Source organism: Gigantopelta aegis, chromosome 10 (genome assembly GCF_016097555.1).
Source record: "Gigantopelta aegis isolate Gae_Host chromosome 10, Gae_host_genome, whole genome shotgun sequence".
NCBI classification, from domain to species: domain Eukaryota; kingdom Metazoa; phylum Mollusca; class Gastropoda; order Neomphalida; family Peltospiridae; genus Gigantopelta; species Gigantopelta aegis.
In genome coordinates this window covers 32,328,835-32,353,096 of record NC_054708.1, presented here as the reverse complement: position 1 = coordinate 32,353,096, position 24,262 = coordinate 32,328,835, and the positions used below count along the sequence as shown (strand labels likewise).

Below are 24,262 nucleotides of genomic sequence, written 5' to 3'. Positions count from 1 at the left end.
CCAACCGTAATGGTCAACTGACCCGTAAATAATGTCAGTCTGAATCTGTATCGTCATGGGGGCGGACCATAGCCCAGTGGTAAAGTGCTCGCCTGGTGCGTGGTCGGGCTGGTATTGACCCATTGCACTATTTCCTGTTCCAACTAGTGCACTACGACTGGTATATCAAAGGCCGTGGTATGGGATGTCCTGTCTGTGGGATGGTGCATATATAAAAGAGCCCTAGCTCTCTCTCTCTCTCTCTCTCTCTCTCTCTCTCTCTCTCTCTCTCTCTCTCTCTCTCTCTCTCTCTCTCTCTCTCTCTCTCTCTCTCTCTCTCTCTCTCTCTCTCTCCAAAGTCTTGAAATAGCCATACGTTTAAAACTATAAACAGCTGTAGTTGGTAACGTGGTGAGAGGTCGTCAAACAAATATAGTATATATAATATTCCTTCCCTGTCGTTACTAGTACTACTGCAACACGAGTTCGTCCTTTTCGCGTTAATCCTCTTGGTGTCGAAGATGGATCTACCGGAAACGTCTGCAACCACCGTCAAATGGATTCTGGGACTGTCATAATATATGACCTAACCGAATGAATGGCGTTACTCAACCGATGTCGCTATGGGCGAGAGTGGACTAGGACTGGGAGTACACGGAGATTAACTAACATGTTAAACGGGAGAACAATGGAAGATTAAATTGCACGCCTTCCCAAATGAAGCGGACCGTGACACCCACGAAAGCCGGGTTACCACTAATTACTGTTCTTTGGATAGCTGAAAACACAGCTCTGCGGAATGACCACAGCAAATAAATCAATTCCTGCGTTCACGGAGATTGGACGTTAGCAGTTTGAGGCATCATATTTTCTGCTAAGTATTGGCGATTCGGCTGTAAAAATGAACAGCTGAAAGTGACCTTCTGCTACCCAGTTTTGGACTAATGATTGACGGGGTATTGTGTCCAAGACAATGCAAGCAGACCCGCCACCAGGGTATTGCGGTTTGGAGTGACGCTCTCTTGTCACGTTAGAATGTGGTTGTACGCGAGGAAAATCCGACGGTAATACATTTTTTCTCTAATTTATTAATTACCGTAATTCATGTGTATTTATGTTACTCTTTGGGGTAGGACTTTCCTTTGGCACTGTCACGTATAAAGAACATTATAAATACTTGTCATAAATAGGGTTAGTCCTTCCCTCTTTTGTTTTCATTTGAAGTTGACACAGGCACGTGTAAGCTATAATGAGACTGGCTGTCTATCAGGGTTCAATCACTTTTAAAAAACATGTTTATAGAGTTATTTCCTTCAAATCTGTTAAACACTGAATAATATAAACAATGGTTTATTAGCTAAATACTGAATAAATATTTTAGTCACTTCGTATGGGCATGGTTATAGGGTACAAAATTAAGACATGAAACTTGGCTCAAAGGACATAATATAAAATATACAAAAACAATAAATAACCGGCACCAAGAGGCCGTTTATATCTCTATATAGAGAGATATATTAAAGGGACATTCCTGAGTTTGCTGCATTGTAAGATGTCTCTGACTAATAAAATATTTCTACGATTAAACTTACATATTAAATATATTTTCTTGTTTAGAATTTCAGTGTCTGTATATTCAATGTGTTTTTGATCGTCTTAATTTTTGTAAGAAGCCCAAACTGGATTTGGTCTTCAAATAATTTCGTACGTACGAAAAAAACAATTTTAGGAAATAAAATGAAATTTAACCTAGTATATATATTAGAACGATCAGAAACACGTTTAATATACAGCCGCTAATATTTTATGCAGAGAAATATATTTGATATGTAATTACAATAGTTAAAAAGTATCTTTTAGTCGATAGCATCTTAAACATTGCAGCAAACTCAAGAATGTCCCTTTAATTCGTAAAACGTGATATTAATTTTCACGATTCATTGATCGTTAGTTACGCTAGTCGGTTATATGGGCCGAGTTGTCCCCCGGTACCATGTCTGTTTGGTCATTTCGTACCTTGGTCATTACGTACCTCAATCATTTATTGTGCAGCTTAGTTGACTGATAGATATTAAAATGTCGAATTACTGATATAAGATGAAAAAGATTTATATATTACTTTTATTACCTTTATTTTCAAACGTTTCCGTGCATGTCGCTGATGACTGACACCGCAACGCTAGTGATTTCAAAAGTGTTTTAACTGTAGCTTGAGTATAGTGTTTTGTTATGGAATGACCGGCCTCGGTGGCGTCGTGGCAGGCCATCGGTCTACAGGCTGGTAGGTACTGGGTTCGGATCCCAGTCTAGGCATGGGATTTTTAATCGAGATACCGACTCCAAACCCTGAGTGAGTGCTCCGCAAGGCTCAATGGGTAGGTGTAAACCACTTGCACCGACCAGTGATCCATAACTGGTTCAACAAAGGCCATGGTTTGTGCTATCCTGCCTGTGGGAAGCGCAAATAAAAGATCCCTTGCTGCCTGTCGTAAAAAGAGTAGCCTATGTGGCGACAGCGGGTTTCCTCTAAAAACAGTGTCAGAATGACCATATGTTTGACGTCCAATAGCCGATGTTAAGATAAAAAATCAATGTGCTCTAGCGGCGTCGTTAAATAAAACAAACTTTACTTTACTTTTGTTAAATGGAATGTGAAATAAAGTTATAATGATTTCAAGATCGTGTATATTTTGTTATACTTAATGATAGACAAGACCACACAGTGATATTCTACATCGATACTGATGTGATGATACTTGCAGATGTAACACTGACAATAACCCAAACAATTCGGCTGACAACAGAGAAAAAGTGCGTAAATGGGTCCCTAGTAGCCCGAGTACTCTGACTGTAAGAGAGCTAGACGGACATTTGGACATAAACACGCTCTCAGAGCGTCTTTATGTCCAAATGTCCGTCTAGCTCTCTTACAGTCAGAGTACTCGGGCTAGGTCCCTAGTAAACGTGAGAAATTTACTGATAATATAGACAACAATATAATTGAAAAAATCTCTCTAGCTCTTGGCGACGCATCTGTTGATACAAAAACGCGTGTTAATCAAGCAGCCGATATGTTAAAAAATCTATTTTTAGGCACAGCAGTCTCGACCATCGGTCATACGCGCGTGTGCACAAATAGCCGGAGTAAAAGGTCACGGAACAACAGGTGGTTCGGAGCAAGATGCAAATATTTACGAACTAAGTATCACGAAGCTAAAACTTTATACGCAAAACATAAAACTGCAGATAATAAAATGAGATTAATAAATGCTAGTAACTCTTATAAGAAATCTATATTTAAAGCATATTCACAAACTAAATTTAAGACAGAAAAGAAAATGAGACAATTACGTTCAGTTGACCCAAAAGATTTTTACAAAATATTTAAGAATAAAGAACAGTGCAACCTGGACAAAAACGCCCCTTCTATAGATATATTTTTTTATTATTTCAGTGATTTAAATAGGGGCGAACCCAATGATGACAACCAATTTCATTTTGATATGGACCAGGTACTAAACGAAGTAAACAATGATTGTCATTTTATTAACATAGATTTTAATATAGATTTTAATATAGATTTTAATAAAGATTTCAGTGAAGATGAAATAATGAAAGCTATAAAACGATTAAAAAACGATAAAGCAGTAGGTGTAGACAAAATAGCCAAATAATATATTAAATCAACCACCACCTTGATCATGCCAGTCTATGTTAAACTTTTTAATACTATATTTGATCACGGCGTTCTACCTGAGGAATGGCTTACAGGTATTATTATACCAATTTTAAAAAATAAAGGGAACAGACTTACCCAAAAATTATCGATCAATTACAGTACTCTGCTGTTGTTCTAAGCTATTCACAACTTTACTTAATATTATAATAACTGGTTAAACTTATTTATTGAGGAAAACAATATCATTAGTGAGGCACAGACTGCATTTCGTAAAGGCTATTCACCTACAGACCACATATTCATATTACATAACTTGATCGATTTCTTGAAAAAAAGAAAAAAGAAATTATACTGTGCATTTATTGATTTTCAGAAAGCTTTCGATATGGTACCAAGAACTCAACTTTGGCATAAGCTGTTACAAAATAACATAACCGGTAAATTTTTCAGAATTATCTACCAGATGTATCAAGGTTTAAAATCATTAATTTCCGTCAATAATCATCAATCAGCTTTATTCCCTTGCAACAACGGTATCCGCCAAGGCGAAAATTTATCCCCTCTTCTGTTCTCCTTGTATCTCAATGATTTAGAAGATTATTTATCCAACCAGGGATGCAAAGGAATCCGAATTAAAACAGATAATCAAGAAAACCCGGATAGATGATACGGCCTTATTAGCAACAAGTGCAGCTGACCCACAATATACTTTAAATACGTTTTACCAGTATTGCAATGATTGGAAACTTAAAATTAATAGTAACAAAACAAAAATACCGATTTTTAACGGAACTGCTAAAGACTATAAACATATTTTTAAGATTGGAAACACTATTTTAGAAAATGTTAAAGAATACAAATATTTAGGAATTACATTTAGTAAATTAAATAACTTCCGAACTACCAAGAGCAGACTTAGTCAACAGGCTACCAAGGCTATGTACTTTGTACTAGCGAAATCAAAGGAATACCATCTATCAGCTGAATGCAAACTTAAATTGTTCGACTCGATGGTTCTGCCAATCTTATTATATGGCTGCGAAATTCGGGGTCACGAGAAAAATGATATATTTAACTCTGTACAAATCAACTTCTTTAGACATATTTTACCATTTAAGAAATCAACACCATGTTTTATGTTATACGGAGAGCTAGGACGAATGCCAGTTGAATTAATCATACATAGAAGAATGATATGCTACTAAGCACGGCTTTTATCAAAACTCTTTGTTATTATACAAAGCTATGGTATATTATTTTTGTCATGGTATGCCATTTCTTATTTTTATTGTTGACGAATAAACGTTGATGTGTAAACATGCCTTGTAAAGTGAGCAAAGGTTTAAATGAACATATGTATATTGCCACTGATGATCATTTCATATGATACGAGACTCTCCCCCCCCCCCCCCCCCCCCCATCTTATATAAGCTTACGTCCTTAGCCCACTAGCTGTCGACAGATTATCTGTGTATGTTTGCCTTATTGTTGTTGGATAAATAATCGTTATGATCAACAAGACAAGACAAGAAGACAAGAATTTATTTACACTCGGGCCGTCGCACAACGGCATAGGAGGAATATATACATATACAATTTGTAACATTCACGTGACAAGATGGTTGATAATGAACATATACAAAGACCAATAAATAAAATTCTATAGGAACAATATGTATAACAAAAACTCTAAATGCATTAGATACATGTACATATTTAAGTACATCGAACACAAACCACAAGTTGGTGTTCATATAAATATAATCTGGATATGCATCATGTGTGGCCAAGTACTTATAAGCAAACATGTCATCGTAATAATAGTTATATATTTTTGTTTTGTTTGGTTAGGGACGTGTAAAGTTACTAATAATTACTTTTATAAAATATACCAATTTCTTTAATATTCCGATTCGCTTACTGTTCATTAATTCTTTAAATTTATAAGTACTTGGTCGTTTATAGTAATATGAATGTATATACTGGACCCTTAAGTCATGAAAAAATTACAAACAAAAAGATAATGAAACTCATCGCCAATATCATTGACGTCGCATAGTGTACAAAGTCTCTCATCTATAAGTGTGTTATTCCAACGACCAGTTTCAGCGGGTAAATAATGGTTAGACGTTCTAAATTTTATGATAACTGACCATAGCTTTTCAGGAAGTATACTAAAATAGTTTTCAAGAAATAAGTTTTCTTTATATACTCGTAACCTTTCCCTCTCGATGATTGTGATAAGTTATTTCTCCATATTTGTAAATATTGATCGTGTTGCCTTTGTTTGATTTGTTGCGAGAGACAGTTTACTGATATGAACGATTGAGATATCCATACATTGCTCATTCCTAAGTTATCCAAAATGTTTTTGATAGCGGTGATCCAATTATAGTTGATTCCGTTAGTAAGATGATCGTTTAACGAGTACGAAACCACTATGGTACGAAATGACCAAACATTATGGTCCGAGATGGTAAAAAGTAGGTACGAAATGACTGTGGTACGAAATGACCAAGGCACTATGGTACGAAACGACTATGGTACGAAATGACTATGGTACGAAATGACCATAAACTATGATACGAAATGGATGGTACGAAATGATTAGTAACCGTTGTAGACCAGTGGAGCTGATTTCAATTAGACTGGTGTGTACTAGTAATTATTAAACTGCCACTTGTGTGTCATTAAAACTGGTCTTTTATTGGGGATGGGGGTCCTAATATCGGATAAACAATAATCCGTTGAAAAGACAAAGGCATGCAAAACTAAAAGTAGTGTACTTAATGTAATGCACACAACTGGTGTAACAAAAGCCGTGGTATATACTATCCTGTCTGTGGGATGGTGCATATAAAAAACAGATCCCTTGCTGTTAATCGGAAAGAGTAGCCCATGAAGTGGCGACAACGGGTTTCTTCTCTCAATATCTGTGTGGTCCTTAATTATATTATGTCCGACGCCATATAACCGTAAATAAAATGTGTTGAGTGCGTCGTTAAATAAAACATTTCCTTCCTTCCTTGTAGCTGTAGTTTAAAATGTGATGTAACATATATCCATTTCCTTTGACTAACCGCCAACACCCAACAACTGACCCACTATCAAAGAGGCAGTCCAGATAGCTAACATGTGTGTCCATGACAGCGTGCTTGAAACTTAATTGGACAGAAATACGATGAAACACTTCCTTCCTTCCATCTCGGCGACGTGACTGACTGGAGCAGGACAGTTGTGAACAAGTAGTGTTTTGTTTTTCTCCATTTGTTGTTCTAACGTTTTGACATGGACGACACCTACCATCGGACATAAGGCTGGTAGGTACAGGGTTCGCATCCCGGTACCGGCTCTCACCTAGAGCGAGTTTTAACGACTCAATGGATAGGTGTAAGACCACTACACCGCTCTTTTCTCTCACTAACCACTAACAACTAACCCACTGTCCTGGACAGACAGCCCGGATCGTTGAAGTGTGTGTGTGTGTGTGTGTGTGTGTGTGTGTGTGTGTGTGTGTGTGTGTGTGCCCAGGACAGCTTGCTTGAACCTTAATTGGATATAAGCACGAAAATAAGTTAAAGTAAAGTAATGTCTTGTTTGCCACGGAACCCTCCACTGGCGAAGTCAGAGGTCGGATCCGTGGTAGGCGTACCAAAACCATCGTGGATATGGGCACGTTAAACGAGTTTCCATTCCATTCCAATGTCTTGTTTTTCTCCAGTTGTTGTTGTAACGTTTTGACATGGACTACACACCAATCAGTAAAGTAAACATTGCAGATGCCATCCAAGCAGTCTTGTGATTTCAGTCCTGGCATGACGAAGATTTGACATGCTTCAAACAGCTTGGGTTTCCTTGACCGATGATTAAAAAGCCCCAACTTATCTGTGTCGGTTTGGTTACAGCAGACAAAAAGCTGTTTAACAATTGTTCAAGTTTCAAGTTCTTTATTGCGATAAGCTTTGCAACTTATCAGCATCATAACAATGAAATACAATATTATGTACAATAATGTGGAACAATGGTGTAGAATGACTCAGCATAAATACATACACATATACCGACAAAAACAATCTATCTATATCTATATATAAACAATCAGCAATATGGGTCATACAAATTTAGATATATTAAGTTGTTTGTAGCAATAGCATATCCCTCATTTTGTTCGCCTGTAGTAAGTATTTGCCAAGGTTATTTATCTCCTTATTGTTTGTTGTTGACAAGAGCTGTATTAGTTTAAAAGCATTGGGGTTCTTTGAGTAGTATTTCTTAATAAATCTATTTCTTAAAGTTTCGTATCGTGAACACTGAAGAATAAAATGAAACTCATCCTCAATCTCATTAATATTACATAATGTACATACTCTTTGTTTTCTCTCGATATTTTTGTACCTACCAGCTTCAATATTTTAGCCTGTGTGCACAAATTCCCATTTTCGTTATTTCTTTTATATTACATCAGATATATTTGTAATTGATATTCCTTTATTAAGTTTTATATAGTAATCCTTTTGGCGACGCTGTTATAATACTGTAGGACTTTTGTTTAAATACATCAAATATTCTTCTTTAATTACGTAATAAAAACAGATATGGGTATGGGTCGATTTCCACATATAACTTATCCCAAGCGTATCTAATTCCTGGTTAATATTCGTTAGCCAAATATCTCCATACTCATACATTTCCTCGAACACAGCTTTTAAAATGCAATTACTGGTACTACCAAGGCTTATCCAATATTTAAAAATTCTCAGCTTTCTTATAATAGCTAGGAGAGGACAATTACGGCATTTGGCCTGGTATGCATATTCAACGATATATAATGCACATTATTGCTTAATATCAACACGTATAATCGTATAGTTAATTAATAAAACGGTTAAATGTGACGACTATTATATATAACGGGCGCAGCCATTTTGTACCATCACAGTGAGTACGCCCTCTGGCGAGCTGGTGGTTACGTAATACTTAACGCGTCACGTCAGGAATGAACCTTAGAACTAGAGAAACACAATCTACCTGGTTTTTGCGGGATGATAAATAGTCATACATTGCAATGTTCTGTAATAATACACATCCCAGTAAGCCAACAGTAAGTATATCCAGCACTATATATATTATTTTTCAATACAAAATAAAATACCATTGTCAAAGTGGCTACACAACAAGTCGAAACAATTAACAATGTTTTCCCCATGCATTAACCTACATACTGAAATGATACACGGAGTGTTTTCTTAGTTAATTGGTCTATGCTGTTAGTTGCTTCTACCTTTGATTCCTGATTGGCAGGTGTGTATTTGATTGGTAACCAGACGAGCCAATTAATTGACGCTGTCTAGACACAAAAATACATACCGGTATTGTGGAATATTACCTGTCGCCCCTAAAATTGTAATGGACATGGTTTATTACTGTAAATAGTTCTGTAAAACTATTAATTGAGTAGATTTTTTCATCTAAAAACACAGAACTGACCAATTACGTAGTCCCAAAGAAAAGAAAATTATCACTTGGGTATTGTGGGTTGTCGTTTTTGTTCCAACGTAGCATATCAATAGGCGTAATAGTGTAATTTTTTTCCGTTGGATTATTAAACAGAGAAAAACACTATAACCCCATTTTTTTCCCCGTTAATGCAACTTGAAATATATTTAGTTAAATAGTTTATTATATTATTACGTCATTTATGCTGTTTTACAAGTCAGGTTGATCAAAGAGAAGCGCTTTGTCGAAAATTACTGCTTTTGTTTACACTGTACATATAGGAGATGGTAGGAGCTGACGTCACTTCGCCCCAAGCTATCCCACCGGACATCACAAAAATGAAACAAAATGGCTGGCCCCAGTTAGCAGGAATAATCATGTTTTTTTATTAACTCTAAAATTACGCGTTTTTCATTTGCTAAAGTGTCAGTATGTGTTGGTGGTCCGGGTATGCATCTTTCCAACACATAAGGCTCTTGTTGGAGTTGACCCTACCTTTAAATCGTCCCAATTCCCTATAAACAAAGTTTAAACATTGTTCATAACTGGTGTTACTTCTGTGACATTTGAACTCCCAGCGTATGTTCTGACACGAAATATATCAAATTGCAGTTAGAAAATGTCAAATACACTCTCTCTCTCTCTCTGTCTGTCTCTCTCTCTCTCTCTCTCTCTCTCTCTCTCTCTCTCTCTCTCTCTCTCTCTCTCTCTCTCTCTCTCTCTCTCTCTCTCTCTCTCTCTCTCTCTCTCTCTCTCTCTCTCTCCGGGACTTTTTTCTTCTTATATTTTGCATGTTTTAGGACTTTTAGAAATTCATCATAAGTAACTTCACCTTCAACAGATTTAGCCTCATCTTGATTTAACTTATTTATTGTATTGAACAAATGGAATTAAGTTCATATCTAGGAATGAAATGTTCTTTTGATGCAAACGGATTTTCATAAAATGTCTTAGCTTCCAAACAAAGATCATGTGTGACTGTTAAAATAGCACCATCTTCTGACTGAATTTTTGTTATTGACTTGCTAATAAAATGCCTGTTTTCTAAATTACAAAACTATTTATTTAATTTCTCTCCCTCATCAATCCATTTTAAGCGAATAAGAATGCCTTCGATATATTTTTCTTCTTATATTTTCTAGTTCTATTTACTTTGCTTCTAAGAGACGAAAATGTCAAATGTAATATATCAATTTAAGTTTACTGTGAACATAATAAAGTGCAACTGAGGTGAGTTTACCAACCACTGGGGTGAGTTTGTAACATTTTTGTGGCGAGTTGACCTACTCCCGTTTAAAAAAAAAAAAAAACAGTATCGGGATTCTTGTATTGCGAGAGCGAGGGTAAACATGCATTCTAACACTTGTTTTGTAAAATCAGTACGATTCACACTCGAGTATACCAATTTCTTTATTATCCATGTTATCCATAATATTATTTTTGTATGTATATTAGATATATTTGTATCTAACAAGGACCGTGTTAAAACGTTTCAAACGTAATCATGAGACGACGAAACGACGTCATTTTGCGAAATGATGTCATTTTGGTATGGAATTAGATAGAGAGCTCAAAGGTCTCACTACACAGATGTCATCTGCCATTGAAACCCATGTTAACTTGTCCAACTTCAAATGAAGATTGCCAAATAGAACGGGTTCTCGTTAGCACTAACAACATACACCATTTAGCTTAGTAACTTGTTTAACGTGTCCATATACCACTAGGGTTTCGAACACGCCTATCCCGAGTCCGGCCTCCGATAGGATCGGGTGTCTGACTCGGGACAGGGATAACCTAACAAATATGGTCAATTTAGAAATGTTGAATATTAACGCCAAAAGTATAAAAAAGGGGAAAACTGGGGTTAATAACTTTTGGCTGCGCCCTTAAAGAAAAATATTAGCATTTCTTACCTATATAAATTATTAATATAATATAATTTCGGCGCAAATTTAGATGGGCTGGTCTAAAATTAATAATAATTATTAACCAATATTCATTAAGCCCATGGGAGGTTAAGAGGAAAGGGGCTGCCAATCATATTTTAAACATTGGTGTGACCAGGTGAGGGTCGGAAGGGAGGGTCGGAAGGGAGGGTCGGACGGCCCTACACAAAACCTAAGGCCGAACCGCTGCTAACATACATTTTTTAAGCAGGGTTTCTGCCTGAGGGTAAAATGGGTATGGTGCCATGACCAAATATTTTGGCAGATTTGTATTTTTTTAGGTTGACCTTTTCACAGAATTAATGACTCTTATCATTACTGTATGATTTTCTTAACCCTAACCCTAAAGCTTTTTTTTTGGGGGGGGGGGGGGGGGTTGCACCCCACCCCCTATCGACTACGTTTGCATTCAACACACATATTGTAAATATTCAGTTTCATAGCGCCATACCCAAACATTTTTTTCTGGCAGAAACATTGATAAGCATTTATTTTCACTCCTAAATTGAGAACATTTCCGTGTAAGTTTTTTGCTATATGACCGCATCTGGCTGTAGTACCATGAAGTCCGAACCACCTGTTTTGGAACTGAGTCACAACGGGCGCCACTATACACCCATGTTCCAAAAGGTCAATGCACAATATTACAAATTGTTAATTCTTCCCCAATTACTAGAAGTGAATATGTGAACCACAACGTACATCACAATTAGGAACTATTGTGGACTCTTATCCGAAAGTGAACTGTTTATTGGGGAAATCTTATTTAAATTAGCTCTACTGGTCTAACAGTAGATCTAACATCATTGCGTGGACTCCCATGTCCAGGTGACATTTCATATATAAATAACAATTTAAATATCGACCAATTACACTTCGCCTTTTATAGCGTTATTCGGGAGCATACAAATTCTAAAAATATCGGGCGAGACTATTTATGCAGTTGGCGAATTTGTTGGTCTATTTCAACATTAAAACACAGGGTGGGGAAAGTGCAGTAATAAACTCTGGATTGTATACTAGTATAAACAGATTTTATGGCTATACCATCACGGGGTTGGGTTGGGATTTTTTCGTCTTGAAACGAATTTTATATAAAATTTTGTATTGAAATTAGTTTCCGGCATACTTCGTAATTCACCCGAATCATTTCGTATACCCTCGACATAATCCCGAATGTTTTCCAATTCTTTTCAAATCACTGGCATGATTTTGCAAGTAAGGTTTTGATTGGTCAAATGAAAGATCAACTGGACATGAGCTCCAACGGGGTGCTGTTGGATCCACAGGTAATAGTAATTAACCAGTGGAGCTAATTTTAATTAGATTGCTAATGAGGAAGCCGCATTGTTATGACGTCACTTCCCACAATAACGTCATTTGTTGGTCACGTGAAATCGTTGACACACACGTGTGTCATACTGGTTACCATTAATTATGTGTGGATAAAAAATTATATTATGATACATTTATGATGTTTACATCTAGCCAGAAAGTGTGCGCCAGAACGTACTAGCTGAAGCGACTCTTTTGTCGGCGTTACGCAATTTCTGAAGGAAAATGATGTCACAAAACGCCATATTTTATTTGACAGTAATGTGTATTTGCCAATCGTACGTCCTGTGTATCTCTGTCTGGTCGATTCGTCCGTATTATTGTTGTTCTTGTTATTGATGTTATATATTTAAGATAGATAATTTATTCCATGTAAACATTCCTCATTTGGAACAGCATGAACACAATGGCATTAGAAAGTGACGTCATTAGCAATTGCAACAGGCCAAGTTGACGGTTCGAGGGTCTACAATTAGATTGTAGCCAGGTATTTTTTCAAGAAATACCAAATATACAGTTAGTTCCGTAGAAAAACGATTCAGTTTACAATGGACGTAGGCCTAACTATATGGAGTTTTTAGATGTTTAATTTGCGGGATGAAATAGACAGTAACACCGGCAAATATAAAAACTCCAGCATATGATTATCTCCTAAAAGAAAGAGAAATGTTAATAGTAAATGCATTCAACAAATACGATTTTTTTTTTTCTCTCACTCTTTTCTTCTTGTTTTTTTCCACTTTTGTTTTTTTCCACTTTTGTTTTTGTGTTTTGGGGTGTTTTTTTTGTTTGTTTTTTGTTGCTTTTGTGTGTGTGTGTGGGGGGGGGGGGGGGGGGGGGCTGGGTTTTCTTAAGTCAACAAAGTATTTATTAACGACTTGAGATTTTAACGTCCTGGCAACACCATGCAAAATTGTTTATGTGTGACATCAACCAAAAAAGATTACCATCGTCAAATTCTGTACTTACCCTGTTTTGTTCTCTTTCAGATCATGGAAGACGATGAAAAGAAACCCTGTGTTATGCGGTGTTCTCACTGCTTGTATTGTCTTGTTTTGTATAAGTGTTCACCAGGTGAGTTTAGATTGATCAATTTTGATATTAAATAGGCAGCCAGGGTGGAAAATGCCCAATAGGCCTATATAGTCCGTCTAACAGGGAACGCCTTTTTTCTTACTATGAAATTTATTACAAGTTCTTTATTTCTGAGCCGAATGTTTTCAGAATTGCACACAGTATTTATTTTGAAAAAAATTTTAACAAAAATTTACAATGACGCAGATTCCATGTCACCTATATTGACTTGGCTGAGATTGTATGGTGCAAAAAAACATGTCATTTTTGCCTTTTTATGGAATATTCTTTAAGAGGGATGAAAGGATGTGACGTAATCGAGCAATGTCATAACGCGTGATCATGATGATGTCATATTAATTTGCGTTACAAACTTCGGAGGCTTGCACCCCTGTTGAAATGTATTCCATAAAAAAAAGAGAGTAAAAATGCAGACAGCGAAAAACTGCGTGCTTTTTGTCCTAGGAGATCTTAGCAAAGTCGAGATAGGCGGCCTGTTTATCAACTAGTATGTGGAAGTTGGGTTTTTCTTGTTTGTGTTGGGGTTTTTTTGTTGTTGTTGTGGGGTTTTTTTGTGGGTTTTTTTTTGGGGGGGTGGTCACGATTTATGTCTTGACAAAATTTGAGTAAAATCTATCTTTGAAAATGTTTCTGCAAGAGGGGGACACCCATCCTACACCCACCCTCTCCGCCGCCACGATGTTAAATTCCCTCCGACGCCCCTGCGATAGAACACTAGTTAGGCCTATTTGTTTATCTTCAGCCCCTGGCATCACAGATGCCCACCCATGTTTTAAAAATAAAGAAACATACAGGTGTTTTTAGTGTCGAGAAAATCAAGATAGGGTCATAATTATAAAGAGTTAACTTGTTGTGTTGCTTTCATCATAAAATTCCAAAATCTGCCAAACTGCATGATTTTTGGTGCATTTTTGACAATGTTCACACCCATAAAAACCACACCCAAGCGGGAGTTGACGGATATCACAATTATATTTATGGAAACCTTGCTCATCAAACCTTTCAGAAATTCTCATTTGATTACGTGTTTAGCATTTAAATAAATTTTAAAATCATCTTTGAAAATTAACAAAATTGGTCGCGTCCTCTTCTCAAAGCAAAGGAATTTTTGTAATATATTTGACCGTAACCTCCTAGAAAAAAAACAGGTCGACAAAGTCTAGACGGACTAGATCCCTCCTTGCATAATTTCCTGCACACCTACCTGATAAATAAAGATGAAAGGCTGGCCTATATCCCCGCCCCACTACAGATGTGCTCCCCCACTCCATTGAAATGTCCGCTCCATTTCAGATATCGTTTCTAAGTGCCTGTCTTATTATCAAACACAAAAGATTATATTCTTGGAATAACTCCATTGAAATGTCCGCTCCATTTCAGATATCGTTTCTAAGTGCCTGTCTTATTATCAAACACAAAAGATTATATTCTTGGAATAACTCCAAATTGTTTACTTAAAAAAAATATTTTTAAAAACCTCAACCTTTAAGTTGGTGCTGTGTGGGGGGGTGGGGGTGGGGGAGGTTACGTCATAAAAGGCAGTGTAGTTCAATCAGGTGTCAAAACGTTTCCTCTCCTTTACGGATTGCTTTTCACAAACTCAACGACTGAAACATGAACATGCCCATAGGAAAATGAGGGATGGGATAGACACGTGTCTCTCAACCCCACCCCCCCCCCCCCCTCCACAAACACTCGAGGATGAATATGTACGTTTTTATGTTCTACTCAATATAAATAAAGATATAAAAAAATTACTTGTGCCCCCTCACTAGAGGCTGTGACCCCCCCCACCCACCCACCCCCCCATTCGATATTTTGCCCAACCACACACCCCGCCCTCCACGTGTCATTCATACTAACGTGGTCACTGGTGGATATGGGAATCTTTATAAACATGTTACTTTCATTAGGTGGTATTGTTCTGTGGCAAGGCTACGTTGTTGACACGTGATAATACCGCTTCTGTTGTGTTAATACGTGACACATTGACTGGAAGATGCACGTGTTGCTTGATTGGGGGAGAAATGTTCGTTTAATGTCGGCCCGGTGTGTTGTTTAATTAGTGGTATTGTTAATACTATTACACGCCATGCATCGGCCGCTTCTTACAGCATAGTATAGTTTATTAGCTTCAAGCATTCCGGCTCAAAGGCATATATATTATATACAAATAAATAACATTTGACAAGTGGTGCATAATTGGAGGATGGACAACTAAATATGTTAAGAACAGAAACATAATGCATTTTTAAGATATTTACCAATATTACATAATTCTTTTCTGTTTTGAACAGACAATAATGGCACAAAAATCATGGAAATTAGTGGAAATATTCTTATAATTTTTAGATAGTTGATCGCAAGAGAACTTCTGTTTTAAAAATTGTTAAATCACATGAAATGCAGTGTCCAGTTTCGGAACATTTTAAACTCATAACTACCTAGTAGGGTATTTTAAAATATCTTTTTTTGATTTCAATACATACCTTGAATTTATTTTCTGGCAGAAAGCCTACCAATGATGTCATTACTAAGCTTCTTCTGGCGATTTTTCGCCGTCTGTTTAATAAATGTTCGCATGGAATAGAATTACAAAAGAATACATGCATTCCGGGCGACCAAATGTTCGGGCGGCAAAATGTGTGCATGTTTATAACTTTATGATATAAGTGTTTGGTAGTTCGTCTATGATTGGTTAATATTAGCTGGTAGTTAAAGGGACATTCCCGAGTTTGCTGTATTGTAAGATGTTTCCGACTAATAAAATATTAAATATTAAATATATTTTCTTGTTTAGAATATCAGTGTCTGTATGTTCAATGTGTTTCTGGTCGTCTTAATATTTGTAAGAAGCCCAAACTGGGTTTTGTCTTCAAATAATTTCGTACCAAAAAAATATTTTTTAGGAAATAAAATTAACCTAGTACAAATATTAGAACACGTTTAATATACAGCCACTAATATTCTAAACAAGAAAATATATTTAATATGTAAGTTTAATCGTAGAAATATTTTATTAGTCGATAACATCTTAAAACATTGCAACACACTCTGGAATGTCCCTTTAAAGACCCTAGTCTCAGCCTGTGAAAATAGACACTAAGTTTAGTTAATCTATTTTGGATATGGTTATAATAACAGAGTAAACCAAGAGTCTCTGACGTTGAAACGGGGAAATACCCCAACAAGTAGGCTAAAACTCGACTCCACAGCCGTTACTTCTCATAGGTATGCCGGCCTCGGTGGCGTCGTGGTTAGGCCATCGGTCTACATGCTGGTAGGTACTGGGTTCGGATCCCAGTCGAGGCATGGGAGTTTTAATCCAGATACCGACCCCAAACCCTGAGTGAGTGCTTCGCAAGGCTCAATGGGTAGGTGTAAACCACTTGCACCGACCAGTGATCCATAACTGGTTCAACAAAAAGCTATGGTTTGTGCTATCCTGCCTGTGGGAAGCGCAAATAAAAGACACCTTGCTGCCTGCCGTAAAAGAGTAGCTTATGTGGCGACAGCGGGTTTCCTAAAAAAAAAAACAGTGTCAGAATGACCATATGTTTGACGTCCAATAGCCGATGATAAGATAAAAAAAATCAATGTGCTCTAGTGGCGTCGTTAAATAAAACAAACTTCACTTTTTTTCTTAGAGGTACGTGCGGGTTTTTTTTAAATATGAAAAATGCATTTTGTTATTAAAACACCAGAATGACAAGAAACACTTTATAGGTGGGGAAGTGGATAATCTAAACAATAAAATCTAATTAATGTTTGATTTCAGTGATCATAAACAGCTCTAATATTGAAATGCTTAAAATGTAGAATCTGTCACTTGAATGTATACTGCTCATATATAAGATAAATCAGAAAATTGTGTCTCTCTAAGACTTCGGTATAAACGTGTTATTAGCCGCCAATAAGTTTAGCTTTTCGTTTATTTCTATTTTTAAAGACATTTTTGGAATACGTATGTGCGTATAGTAAATTTTCAAACACATTTCCCCCCGTTTTGCTTGGTTGTTGTTTTTTCTACCCCGAATGTTATAGACAAAAATTAAATCCCTTCGTGTGTATTACGTTTTATTAGCTGAATTCATTCAATTTATCTCCTAAGCATTGGATATTGCGGGTCATTTTGAAATTCAGCTAGATGCATATTCTGACCCCCCCCCCCCCCCCTCTCTCTCTCTCTCTCTCTCTCTCTCTCTCTCTCTCGCTCTCTCTCCACACACACACACACACACACACACACAGTAGCACACCCAGTAGCACACCCAGTAATTGTAACCAATAGTCGTGGTGCACTGGGTATATCAAAGGTTTCCTCTCTAAGACTATATGTAAATATTACAAAATGTAGCCTATGATTAATAAAGAAATGTGCTCTAGTGGTGTCGTTAAACAAAACAAAAGAAAGCTGAACGTAAGAGAGCAAGACGGACATTTGGAGAACTTTATAACTGACCAGGGTACTCGGGTTAGATCCGAGCCTATAATCTACCTGCTATAACAAAAAGTTTGTTTTGTACTGGAACACATTGATTAATTAATCATCGGCTACTGGGCGTCAAACATTTGGTAATTCTGACTTATAGTCATCAGAGGAAACCCGCTACATTTGTCCTAATACAGCAAGGGATCTCTTAGATGCACTTTCCCACACACAGGAAAGCACATACCACGGTCTTTGTCCAGTTGTGATGCTCTGGTTGGAACGAGAAACAAAAAACAATCAGCTGAATGGATCCACTGAGGTGGTTCGATCCTGCGACGCAAGCACCTCAAGCGAGCGCTCAACCGACTGAGCTAAATCCCGCCCCACCTGCTATAGCAAGTCCAAACAATGTTCAACATTAAGCCTTTTAGTTGTTATGTATTGCTTTCAGTTATGAGAAAAAATGTTTATGATATTAGACCTCCATTCTACTGATTTATAATAAAAGTTGATGTTAAAGGGACATTCCTGAGTTTGCTGCATTGTAAGATGTTTCCGACTAATAAAATATTTCTACGATTAAACTTACATATTAAATATATTAACCTGTTTACAATATCAGTGTCTGTATATTCAATGTGTTTCTGGTCGTCTTAATATTTGTAAGAAGCCCAAACTGGAGTTTGTCTTCAAATAATTTCGTACGTACGGGAAAAAACTACATATTTTAGGAATAAAAATGAGATTTAACCTAGTACAAATATTAGAACGATAAGAAACACGTTTAATATACAGCTACTAGTATGTTATGCAGAAAAATATATATGATGTAGTTACAATCGTTGAAAAGTCTCTGTTAGTCAATAACATCTTAAAAACTCGGGAATGTCCCTTTAATAAATGTGTTTTCGTTTCAGAGTTTGGGACCAGAACCAGTTCATTTTGAAAAATGCAGAATGGCTTCCGATTCCCCCTGGTTGGTCGAAAACACAACCAACCTTGGTATGAACATCTCCGAACTGACCGAGTGTGACGTGTCTATGACTGTGGTTACTGCCTTCTTTGACATCGGCACTTTTCAAAAAGGGCCTCATGGAAATTTCTCATTTTCGTTATACCATGACTGGGCAGCCTCGTTTCAGTATCTTCGCAATCCATTGGTCGTTTACACGGACTCCGTGCCATTTCGGAATCGCATTGCACATCTGCGATACCAGTTGAAGGAATCGACGAAAATTATTTTTATTAAAACAAAATCACTATGGTCCTGGAATATGATTGACGAAATGAAGGAACTGTTTTCCAAACCATGGTATCCGAAATACCACCCGAACACAGTGATTCCAGAGTACGCCGCAGCGCAGCACGCTAAGTACGCGGTCGTATCCGACGCAATAACACGGAACTTTTTTCAGACCGAGTTTTACTCATGGGTCGACGTCGGATACTTCCGCGATCTATCTAACAAGAAACCGTTCGTTTTAGTTCCTCCTCGTGGGTTTAGGAGGAATCGCGTAGGAGCTAACGTCGTTGGTCACAAGCCAGCGAGAGATCCTAATATAAAAGACATATTCTATAAAAATTTGTTCTGGGTCGGAGGAGGCATGTTCTTTGGTGTAGCAGACGTTTTGCTTAATTTTACCCGCCAATACGAGACCGCTGTGCGCATGCTTATGAACATGAAGCTGGCGGGTACGGACCAGCAGGTACTGTACTCGATGTTTTCCAAGGAGGGAAGACGACTTCTTAAACCAAAAATAGAACTGCATCTTTTCTACCCTAAAGACGAAATGAATGGACACACTAATGATTGGTTTTATTTAGGGTATTACTGTTTGAGGGAAGTGCACTTTGTCCCGTCTGCCAAATTGCTGCAGTCTCAATGGGACCTGTCTGAAAATACTACAGAGTCATAAAGAGAAACTTCCACGTGTATTTTATGTGAAGTTACAGACGTAATATTTAAGATATCAACTAGAATTGAGTTAAAGTGGCAATGTTTTATTTACTCATTCAACGTATATACAATATAGATCCAAAGGTATTCACAGTAGCATACTGTATATATGTATGCGTTTTTTACTGTTAATTCAACAAATATTTTGCTAATCCCAAGTGCAAAGTCGCAGGACTAAATTAACTGCAGGGTAAAGCTAGCCATCCATTTATCCATCCGTGATCCGTGTCCGTGAGAAAGTGCTATACAGGAAAAACACTGCGAAACATCCATTGGTCCGGTCCGCGTCCGCGAGGAATCGCTCTTAAACCCCAGTCTCACATACACGAATTGTATCCTGAATGGGCCCGATTTAAGAATTCTTGGTGATTCTTGGATATACGTACTGAGACCGTAGGGGTATCCTGGCCTTTCGTCAGTATTATTGAATATTCTGGATCGACTCCCGACTGTTTTGAACATGTTCAAAACTGTCGGGAGTAATCGTGAATAAAGTTGAAATCGTAACTCAATCTTACGAGTTCTTGAGGGCATCGTGCGTAACCGTAGTATGTTCGTAGACGCAATCGGGATATTCGTGGTTAAACGTGGGGTATTCGTAAGACTATTGAAGGGTCTTTCTCTACCTCGGGCTCTTTCTCTGCCTCTGGTTCCCCACGGGTACGCTGGCTCTTCCCTCGTCCCTTGCGGCCGGTTGCTGACTTCTCGAAGAGCGGCATAGTGATGTTCACTGCTTCTAGGCAGAACGTCGAATGAAATTTGGCCTGTTCGGCAGCCTTCACATAGGCATCTTGCGGCAGTCGTACTGGTTCCTGAGGCAGTCGTACAGATTCGTGTAGCAGTCGTGCGGATTCGCAGGAGTGTCGTAGTAATTCTTCACGCGTTCCGCATTATTCGCCATGATTCGTAGCGTATTCGGGAAGGCATCCTAGGGGACATGTAGTAGGTCGTCCCGATTCGTAATGAATCGGGTTAAAGATCGTAATGGTGTCGTGTTAGTACTTGCAGCAGTCGTGAGCATTCGTACGCAGTTCGGGAAAGAAGCCGGATCATGCAAATTTTGTCGAGAAATCGGGAGCAATCGGGGCTGCATAGGATCGTGTATATTCCTGGACATCGGGGTATAATTCATGTATGTGAGACTGGAGCTTTAGAGCGATTTTACATTGACACGGATGCGTTATTTTGTAGGTTGGCATGACCCCGATGACATCAGTGACAGTGGGACATTTTTTATTTATTATTTTTTAATAAATAAATATTTTACACAATCCTGGGGTGGGGAGTATTTTAACCTATTTATAGATGTTTAATTCACGCATATACTGACATGGGCGCGATCACGGATCACGTATGAATGGATGGTTAGCTTACAATGCCTCAGTTACGCAGGGCGCCTCAAATTAAAATATATGATATCGTATGGAAAGTAGCCTGCTGTATTGTATGACAAGTGACGAGCGCTTTAAAACAATCCTTCAAATGAACCTTTAGCCTAGTGTCTATGTTCTGAAGTAGTCTTGCAAATACAACTACGACGTTAATAAACCCAGCAGTTCGTACCGAATGTCTTTACGGTTTAGAACAGTTGGCATTTTGCGGGGGTGGGTGCATCGGTATGCCAACTCTGAAGTTGGATGCGTTCCAACCAGTGCACCACGACTGGTATATCAAAAGGCCGTGGTATGTGCTGTCCTGTTTGTGGATATAAAAGATCCCTTGCTGCATTTTTAACAATGTAGTGGGTTTCCTCTGATGACTACTTGTCAGAATTACCAAATGCGTGACATTCAATAGCTGATGATTAATTAATCAATGTGCTCCAGTGGTGTCGTTAACTAAACAAACAAACTGGATGGATCAGAGTATGCGTTGCCACAACCCCACCAGTTGAAAAGCAATCTATATATGAATTTGAATGGGTTTGCTTTTTCCTTTTTACTGACGACGTTTCACAGGAATGTAGCTCTTACCTCTCTGGCATGTTATTATAATATACAGAGGCGGATCTAGGGGGAGGGGGAAGGGGCCCGGGGCCCCCTAAATTTTCTAAGTTATAATTTTATTATATATTTTTTTTTTTTTTTTTTTTTTACGATCCCTCGCAAAACCTCTACCAAAGTTCCCTTGTCATTCCGCCTCATGTCATTGGGGCCCCCCTAAATGGATTTTCTGGATCCGCCACTGATATATTTGCTACCTCACATTTACACGCACACGCAAATATATACATGAAACTGCATCGGATGCAAATTAAGAAAATGTATTGAAAGTGATATCACTATTGCTTGGAACCGACTACGCAATATTCTACGTACACACTTCTTCAGAGATTTTGTTGCACAAGATTTTATTAAAATATGACAAATAATACTCTTCAGTGCGCCTGTCTAACAGGCATGCTAGTTAGATTACAATTAATATTATTTAATTATTTTAAAAAGCTAACATTTAGTTTTTTATTATTTTTAAAAAGAACTTAATTCATAGTAATTGCCCCCATCACACCTCATTTCATTTCATTTCAAACACTAACGTTGGGGTGGGGTCAGGATATTCATATTTACTAAATGTACTTAACTGCAGCATTTGACTCTTTTTCATTTTTTCACTAGTCGTCGGACATGACAATAGTAGTTATTTACTAGCCCAACATTGAATATCACTAGCCGTGGGAATGGGACTACCATATTATGATAATCTAGAAGTCTTGGTATATACTTTTGTTGACTCTCGGTTTGTCTGATTTTATATTTTAGGATTTGTGAAAATGTGCATGTGTACAATTGTATAAGTTATATGGATGCATTAGTGTGGATGATCGTATGAATATTTTTTTTATTTAATTCATTAAATAACTTTCATTTGACTATGTGATAATTACAAATAGAAGTATTCGTTCGTGTTGGTGTTATAATATGCAAACGGAATATGGCTTGCTGACGTGGGCCCTCATTGGGTTATTTCCTGCCAAAGCCAGTATTCCAAGGATTGAACGTCGAATGATGTGGTGTGTGCTGTCCTGTCTGAGACTCCACACCAAAGGTCCTTTGATGCTATGCACGTGGTTGTGATATACCTTTTCTAAAACGCCTATTTGAGAGAACAGTGTGTCAAATTAATGCTGGAGATTGATTTAAGGACAGCTGATTAGTTGTTTGATTTAAGGACAGCTGATTGGTTGTTCCATGGTGACGATCTAGACGTCAAAACTAAAAACGCCCACTGGAATTAACACTACCAAAACCGATTTTTTTTAAAAATCTATAATGTGAAAGTTAATTGGCAAGCCTAAGAGCCTGCATAACTTTTAATTGGAATTTTAATTGGAAAATATTTTTAAATTTCATTTAAACTATTTGTTTTCGAAAAATATTTTTTTTTAAACACACACACACAACATTGCAGTCGTGTCGGTAAGATATCATTTATGTTACAACACTTTTTAAACTTTTAAATTCTACTCGACTCTCTTTTATTCGTTACATATATGTTTTAAATCAACTCGTACATATCAACTCGTGTATATATATATATATATATATATATATATATGTTTTAAATCAACTCGTACATATCAACTCGTATATATATATATATATATATATATATATATATATATATATATATATATATATATATATATGTTTTAAATCAACTCGTAATATAAATGGTATCTAACAGTCACTTATTTTATTTTCTCTTTCTCTCATACATGTCAGATACATGTACGTAAAATGTGTAACTTACGTTCCCGACAACAGTTTTAAATATGTATTTATAGCATAAAAAACCCAGATGAGATGATTAAAAGTTGGATATGAAATTGTGTTTGTGTTTTGCATTAATTTCTAACTTGGGAGGTTGGGGGCGGGATGTAGCAAAGGGGTAAAGCGCTCGGTCAGTGTGGGATCGATCCCCGTCGGTGGGCCCATTGGCCTATCTCTCGTCTTAGCCAGTGCACTACGACTGGTATACCACAGGCCGTGATATGTGCTATCCTGTCTGTGAGGTGGTGCATATAAAAATCCTTAGCTACCAATAAAAACATGATAGCGGGTTTCCTCTCTAAAACTATATGTCAAAATTACCAAATGTTTGAAATCCCAATATCCGATGGTTAATAAATTAATGTGATCTAGTGGTGTCGTTAAAACAAAACAAACTTTAACTTTAATTACTAAATGGTTTTATGGAATATAGAGACGATACTGCATGTTTAAAATTATGTATGTACACTTTGCAAAAATATGGAAAGAACCATTGGTTAAGACATGTCCGGGTGACCTTCCTTTGACCAGTTAAATCACTGCTGGTAAAAGTGTGCCAAAAGTTCGATG

At 37.3% G+C, this 24,262-nt stretch overlaps 1 protein-coding gene across 2 annotated transcripts; it reads left to right on the top strand.

Moving 5' to 3' along the window:
• The first annotated feature begins 569 nt into the window (after positions 1 to 569).
• LOC121384742 lies at positions 570 to 23,302 on the top strand. 2 transcript variants are annotated; one of them, XM_041515277.1, is made up of 3 exons: positions 570 to 1,043; positions 13,428 to 13,512; positions 18,883 to 23,302. In XM_041515277.1, exons 1-3 carry the CDS (start codon positions 1,015 to 1,017, stop codon positions 19,879 to 19,881), a joined length of 1,113 nt encoding a protein of 370 aa, XP_041371211.1. In that variant the 5' UTR covers positions 570 to 1,014; the 3' UTR covers positions 19,882 to 23,302. The 2 variants fall into 2 exon arrangements, with proteins under 2 accessions (XP_041371211.1, XP_041371210.1); XM_041515276.1 differs by lacking the exon at positions 570 to 1,043 and adding an exon at positions 12,506 to 12,716.
• Positions 23,303 to 24,262: the final 960 nt, after the last annotated feature.

Excerpts from the sequence above, each read along its gene's own strand:
- LOC121384742 (XM_041515276.1), top strand. The coding sequence starts at position 12,664 with ATGATGTCACAAAACGCCATATTTTATTTGACAGTAATGTGTATTTGC. Across the intron at positions 12,717-13,427 it reads GTAATGTGTATTTGCCAATC|ATCATGGAAGACGATGAAAA; the intron begins GTACGTCCTGTG and ends GTTCTCTTTCAG. Across the intron at positions 13,513-18,882 it reads TTTGTATAAGTGTTCACCAG|AGTTTGGGACCAGAACCAGT; the intron begins GTGAGTTTAGAT and ends TTTTCGTTTCAG.